This window comes from Leishmania braziliensis, chromosome 16 (genome assembly GCF_000002845.2).
Source record: "Leishmania braziliensis MHOM/BR/75/M2904 complete genome, chromosome 16".
In the NCBI taxonomy this organism is placed as follows: Eukaryota; Euglenozoa; class Kinetoplastea; order Trypanosomatida; family Trypanosomatidae; genus Leishmania; species Leishmania braziliensis.
Window position 1 is genome coordinate 264,924 of NC_009308.2, and position 6,910 is coordinate 271,833.

The 6,910-nt window shown below is 58.2% G+C and overlaps 2 protein-coding genes across 2 annotated transcripts; both read right to left on the minus strand.

Annotated features, from left to right (window-relative positions):
* Nucleotides 1–278: 278 nt before the first annotated feature.
* On the minus strand, nt 279–1,274 carry LBRM_16_0750 (putative transaldolase; the record flags this gene model as incomplete). Its single annotated transcript, XM_001563627.1, has 1 exon — nt 279–1,274. One exon carries the CDS (start codon nt 1,272–1,274, stop codon nt 279–281), a length of 996 nt encoding a protein of 331 aa, XP_001563677.1.
* A 2,743-nt stretch (nt 1,275–4,017) lies between these two features.
* On the minus strand, nt 4,018–5,688 carry LBRM_16_0760 (conserved hypothetical protein; the record flags this gene model as incomplete). Its single annotated transcript, XM_001563628.1, has 1 exon — nt 4,018–5,688. One exon carries the CDS (start codon nt 5,686–5,688, stop codon nt 4,018–4,020), a length of 1,671 nt encoding a protein of 556 aa, XP_001563678.1.
* Nucleotides 5,689–6,910: the final 1,222 nt, after the last annotated feature.

Sequence of the window (6,910 nt, forward strand, 5' to 3'; positions counted from 1 at the left end):
GCTATAGGGGCGTCGATGTCGTGACGAACTAGTGTATAAGGGGAGTAAGCACGTGCAACGTCACTTGCACCGTCTCCTTCTCCCCTCTGTAAGGGAGGGGGAGAAGCAGGAAAATCCGTGGGCGTCCAGTGCAGTGCAACACTTTGAGGGGTACAGCGCAAGAGCGGGTGCACGTCACGTGACCTTGTCCGATCTCGAGACTCACATCCCTCTCCAGCCGCGCTATGTCAGCATTGACACGTGTATAAGAGCCCAGGGGGGGGGGGGGGTTTGTTGGCTTACAACCTCCCATAGATGGCCCTCCTCAGTTTCTCTGTGTCCTGATGAAAGTTGCGGATGCCCTCGGCGAGCTTCTCGACCGCCATAGGGTTCTCGTTGTGCAGGAAGAGGAAACTTTCTCTCGAAAGTTCCGGCAGCTTCTCCATCTTCTCCGCCACATTGGAGGGGTCGAGCCTGCGGTGGACTTTGTCGTTACAGGCTGCCAGCTTCTCCAGTAGCATGGGGGAGATGGTCAGCTTGTCGCAGCCGGCCAGCGCCAGGATCTCCTCGACGTTGCGGAAGGAGGCGCCCATAACGATGGTCTTGTAGCCGTGCTGCTTGTAGTAGTTGTAGATCTTAGTGACGGAGATAACGCCGGGGTCGGCCTCGCCAACAAAGCAGTCCGCCTTGGCGGGATCCGCCCGCTTGTACCAATCGAGAATGCGGCCGACAAACGGCGAGATGAGGGAGACGTTCGCTTGTGCGCACGCCACCGCCTGGGCGAAAGAGAAGAGCAGCGTTAAGTTGCAGCAGATCCCCTCCTTCTCCAGCTCGCGAGCGGCCTGGATACCCTCCCAGGTGGAGGCCAGTTTGATGTAGATGCGGCTACGGTCGACACCAGCTGCCTCGTACATCTGAATAAGGAGGCGAGCCTTTTCCATCATCATGTCCTTATCGAAGGACAGCCTCGCGTCCACCTCGGTACTCACGCGGCCCGGCACAACCTTCAATATCTCAAGGCCAAAGCTGACTGTCAACTTATCGACGGCAAGCGCCACCACGTTCTCCTCCTTGTTCTTGCTCGTGTAGTGGTTCGCATGCATGCCGAGGTTGGCCTTGGCGTACTCGATAGCCTCCGTCATGAGGTGCTCATATTCGGGTAGCTGCGAGCCGGCCAGCACGAGTGACGGGTTCGTCGTCGCATCCTGCGGCTGAAACTGCGCCAGGAGGGCGAAGTTTGCCGTATCAGCAACGACAGTCGTCATCTCGCGGAGTTGCTCGAGTTGAGTCGGCATGGTGTCGTTTTATTTCGTTCGCGGCTGCACTTATGTGAGTGTGGATGTGTGCGTGGGAGGAGGGAGAGGGGTGAATAGCAAAAATGTGGGACTGTCAAGGGTGAAGTGACGCAAAACACGAAAGCACAAGGCGACAAAATGACGTGCACGGCGGCGGGTGGCGGACGCGGCAGTTGCGCGCGCAGACGTGTATGACGTGAGGCGAAGGAGCCAACGGCGACGCGCAGAGGAGCGTAGGAGCCGGCGAAACAGCAAAGGGCCAACGAGAAGGGAAAAAAAAGATAGAGGGGAAGCAGGGCAACAAGGAGGGGAGGAGAGGAGGGGAGTGAAGGAGAGGACTAGCACCCGTGGAAGCAGCGAGCGAGCGAGTCATATGCGTCGCTTGGCAATGCGAAGGGAAGTTAAGTGATTCGGTAGAAGCGAAGAAAATGTGCGCTTTGGGGAAGACACACGCGCCAGCAGATGTAGAGGGAGGACTGATGGACTGCAGATGAACGCAGCAGGCTACTTAACCTCTCCTCAAGTTATTCCGTGCGTTTGTGAGCATGTGCGGTGCCCTGCACTCCCAGTCATCTGCAGCTGTCCTTCTCTCTTAGCCGGCGCCCATTGCCACTCTTCCCCGTACCCCCACCAGCGTGGGAGTTCGATTTCACTTCACAATGGCCACTGTGCGTGTGTTCATAACGCCTTATTCTGTTGCTGTGCTGGCGAGAGAGGAGAGAGAGAGAGCGAAGGAGAAAGGGAGGAAACGAAGAAGAGAAATCTGTGCCTTGACGCCGCCCTCCCTCCACCGCCTCCTCTGTCTCTCTCTCTCTCCCTCTCTCTCCTGTGTGTCCCATCTGACTCGCTCTACCTTTACCCGCTAAGGGAAAGGAAGAACAAAAATGAGGCGCGCGTGTCTGTGTGGATGCGTGTGTGTATGTGTGTGGGGGGAGGGGGGGGAGGGACGTGCATACGCGTGCTAAACCTGCTTGAAGGAGAAACGAACTACACGCACGCATAAAGGAGGACGAGAGAGCCCAAACACCACGCCCACACGCGATCACCCACACACTCAGAGAGAGAGCGCGCGCGAGACGCGCGCATACATGACATTACCTCTCCCCGCACACGTACACGCAAACGCACAATCAGCTGTCGCACGAACAACAAAAAATCAGCAGTGGAGAAATACGAAAGTGAGAGAAGCCAAATGCACAGGGAGAGGAGGAGGAGGCAGCGCTCACACGTAGAGGGAGAAAGGGAGGGGGAGGGGGGGACGTAGAGGCGTGATCTCGTCCAGCGCAAGAGAGACGAGAGAACCCTAAGGACAACAAATAGGAGGGGGACAAGGCGAAGAGGAGAGACAAGAAGGCGAACGCAGCCACGCACAGCGATACGCAAACGCACATATACACATCAGAGAGAAAGAGAGGTGACGAGATCGAGTCAGCTGATCGGCTCACAGAGTAGAATTCAAAGTAAGAGGCAGAAAGGGGGGCAGAGAGGTGACGAAGAGAAAGAGGGGGATGAGATGTGCATGTGCGGGTGCATCTGTACATCTCAGTTCGCTCGCCCTGTGTGTCTTCTACTGGATGCACTTTTGACGGCGCGACTGGCCACTTCTTAGCTCGCTCCCCCCCTCCTTGCCAGCGCGTATGGCCGCAAGGCACTGGCCACTTCTCTCTCTCCGTCTCTCCTTCCCTCTCCCTCTCTCTCTCTAGGTGTGACTGCTACACTAACAACGAAGTAGGAAACATCAATGGGTACTGGGAGACAGGGAGCAGGTTAAGGAGTGAGAGAGAGCATAGGAAGGCGTGGTGGCATTTATGTCGGGGGCTTCTCAGCGAAAATGGGGGGAGGAGGAGGAGGAAGAGGAGGGACAGAAGGAGGGAGGGAAGAGAAGGGAGGGGTGGCAGCATCAACACTGAAGGAGGGAAATGAAGAAGAGAGCGAGCGAGCGCGCGAGAAAACAGAGGAAAAATACTTAAAGGGAACAAAAAAATAAAAACGCGCGCGTAGCCTCGCAAGGAGGTGAAGCTGCACAGCCATCACACACACACACACACACTCGTATCGCCAAGCTCGTGTCGACGTGTACGCGGGGTGTCATGGCCTCTTGTACCGACAGCGGTTGCTGGCGTTTGCGTTCCTCGGCAGCGTCGCTGCCATTTTCGATAAACGACCGCGCCCGTTGCCACTGACGTAGAGGTGATCTCTTGAGAACAATGAGGATGAGCGCGGCACAGCTGCTACCGAAGCGCTGACACCCTAGCTTGCGGAAAGACAATGCTGCTCGCTAGTGCCTGTACTCAGCGCTGCAGTCGCCAACGCCGGCTCTCTTGCTCGCAACTGCGGCGCTTCGCGGGTGTAGCCGGTCCATGGTGCGTCATAGGTGTGCTCGAGGCTTCGCGTTTGCGTGTCGGCCTGCCTCATTGTGGTTAGAGATGTCGTCGAATTAAGAACTACCAGCGGTGTGGCAGGCGAACGACTCAATTTGCGAGCACCTGACGAGTATGCTGGGATCCTTGCAGGCGCCGGTGCCCTGTGGCTCAGCTGGTCGTCGCTCGTGTCCTCGACGCTGTGATGGGTTCGGGAGCCACTGCTGATGAAAGCCGATGTGCTCGCCGCGGAGGGAGTTGAGTGGTATGGCACGGCATCCGCGCTGCCGCCGCTGTCGGTGCAGATGCGCCTCGAAGACATGGGTGGAGGAGGTGGTAGCATGCGTTGCCACCGTGGATTCGGTCCCGAAGCAGTGGGCCCGTTATAGTTTCCCTCCACCGGCGACGGCGCAACGGCCTAACGTTACGTTGGGTCTCGAAACGCCGACAGGGGCAGTAGAAGAAGGCCTCCCGGGGTCAACACTCATTGCAGCAGGCCTCTTATTCACGGGCAGCATCAGCGGCACAGCCACGAGACCGGCTCGCCTGCGTCCATACGCGTCGAGGACGCGCCGCCGCAACACCCGGCAGCCAGCCTCGATCATCTTTGCATCCAGTTCACCACAGTCCTCCAGTTCCTGCACCGTGACGAGGTCGCCGATCAGCGTCGTGTCCACGAAAAGAAGCGGCATCCCTGGCATGTGGTGCGTCCCGGTGGCATCTGAGCAGAGGCGTCGCACACGCCGCTGAAAGAACTCGCTATCGGCGATGTCAATCGTGTGGTGTGGGATGAGCTTGATGAAGAGCAAGTTCTGCATAAGCCGGCAATGATCACGCACCGCGCGCTCGCCGGTCATGCTCGTCGTGAAGAACAGCACCTGCCCTGGCCCGTAGCGTGAGAGGCAGTGGTCAAACATGGAGGTTTCCTCACGGTACCAGTAGTACATCATGTCAGCTTGCTGTGACTCGAAGGCGGCACGCTCCTCCTCCGTGGCCTGCTTCAGCTCCGATAGCAGCGGCTCGGTGTTGCAGTAACCCCCATCCTCTGCATCTCTCTGTCCCGCCGCCTTGAGCGCTGCGTCATCGTCTGCTTCGCCCTCGTTGCGACCGGGGTAGGCTGAAGAAAGCAGCACCGAGGACCAGGGTGGCAGCGGCCGTCTCTGAGGAAGAGACGCAGGAGAGGCTTTAGCTGTCGTCGCGCCACCCTTGTACGCATCCCGCCCCGGCCTCGACGCAAGTGGCGCGCTCGATCCATTAACCCGCTCCGCGTCCTCGACTATGGGAACGGAAGCCTCGCGAAGGACTTGCGGCTCACTGTCGCTCTGGCCCAGTCGCCCTAGGCTACGTAAGGGCGATGCGTCCGCTCCTGGCGCGGTCACAGTGCCAGCGGTGCCATCCGAGATACAGCGTTCTCCCTGCCCTTTCAGCAGCGATTGGGGGCTCGTCTCTCCCACAGGCGGCGTCACCGTCAGAGCTGATACCCTCTGGGGGTACTGCTGGCGTGTCGTACGGTGAGCCGACGTGCGAATCTCGTCAGGCGTGTCCGCCGGCATTGGCGGTGCTGCCGCTGATCTCACCGATGCAGGCACCGCGCATGTCGCTGCCGTTGTGCTTTCCGTGGTCGTCGAAGGCTGCGTGCTTGCTGGCCGGTACCCGTGAGGATAAGCACCCCAGACGTTGTCGTCGCCCGCCTCGCTGCTCTCGCGCTCACACGCACGCGGGCGTGGACAGGCCGGCGGTGGTCGGTTTGACCTTGACGAGCTGCGTAAGGAGGCTTCCGGCGCTACGACTGGCACTGCCACTGTGCCTCGCGTTGCACCTGTTGTTGTCACTCTTGCGCGCGACGGTGCCGTGGTAGTCATCAATGTGGCGGCGGAGTTCTTGCCCTTTACCTCCTCGCCCTTCACATAGTCGATTGCTTCGTCGATCGTCATGCGACGCTGCGATACAAGGTAAGCGCAGTTCTCGCGCAAGTCTGCGTCAGAGTCGGGGCAGGCGAGTTCGAGTACCCGTAGAGTGCGATGCTCCGAGGGGTAGAGAGCGGACTGCGCCATGATAAGCGTGGGCGTGTGTCTGTTGCGTTGGGTGCGTATTGTTTTTGCTTTTTTTCAAGCTGCGATTAAGGCAAAATAGATGAGTAGCACCGATGGGGTGGAGAAGGTGTACTGCACACACGCACCGACGCCCACGGGTGGGGACCAAGGAAGGCACACAGGCGCAGAAACTGGCTGGAGAGGGATGGGAGGAGGTGGTGGACGGAGATGAATGAGAATAAAAATAGGAAAACGGTGATGCTTTGAGAGAAGCCCACACTAAACTAGAGGGTGGGTGTGCCCACGAGGCAGCAGCTACACAGGCGCGTATTGGTCCCCGCCGCACTCCCGCGCCTGGGTGCTGGAACTTCGAATAAGGATGAACAAAAATACAGATCCTCTGCTTGGTGGTGGTGGTGGTTGTCGTCTCCTGTGCTGCGGCTCCTGGCTGGCCAGCGCTCGATACCACAACGCAGTAGTCAGTGCAACCCCTCTCTACGTATGCGTGTGTGTTTATTTGGGGGGGGGGGGGGGGGGGATGGCAACGACAAATGAGGAAGAAGATGTAGGGAGAGGTGTGAGACACACAGGCGTACAGAATTTAAACCCGAGGAAGAGAAAATGCTGAAATATGAAAAAGGGGCAAGACGAAAAAGAGGAAGAAGATAGAGCAGGTGGATAACAGCAACAGAGGGGAGGAGGGTGGTGGGGAGAGGTAGAGAACAGAGAGAGAGAGAGAGCAGCAAGGCAGGGAGAAGGGGGGAAGAACGAGAAGTATGGATATGCGCTCGGCGTAGGTGCACCTCGAATGCACGCTTCTTCTCCTGTGCGTTTCCCTTCGTGGAGTTTGGGGAGTGAGGGTGCTGGGTGGTTTGTACGTACGTGTTATCGTGCTGAGGGGGAGAGCAAGTAAGGCAAAGTAAAGAGGGGAGTGATAAGGAAATTTGGCACACGGTGGTGAGCGAAACATTGAGGAGGAATCTCAAAGAAAGAGAGCAGCAGGAGCAGCATCTCTTCAAGGACTGCGATGAGCGCTGTGGCCGCTGTGTGCGTATGAGTAGGGGGATAGGTGGATATCGAATAGGGCCGAAGACTCACACCATCGTACACACCAACATGCACAGTTGGTGTGGTGACTGTGTCTGTGGAGGCGAGGTTGTGGGGGGAAGTGGAGCTAGCTTAGGAGAACTCCGCCTCAGCTTATGAGTCTGTGTGGCAACCGCGTCCTCGCTACACACCGACA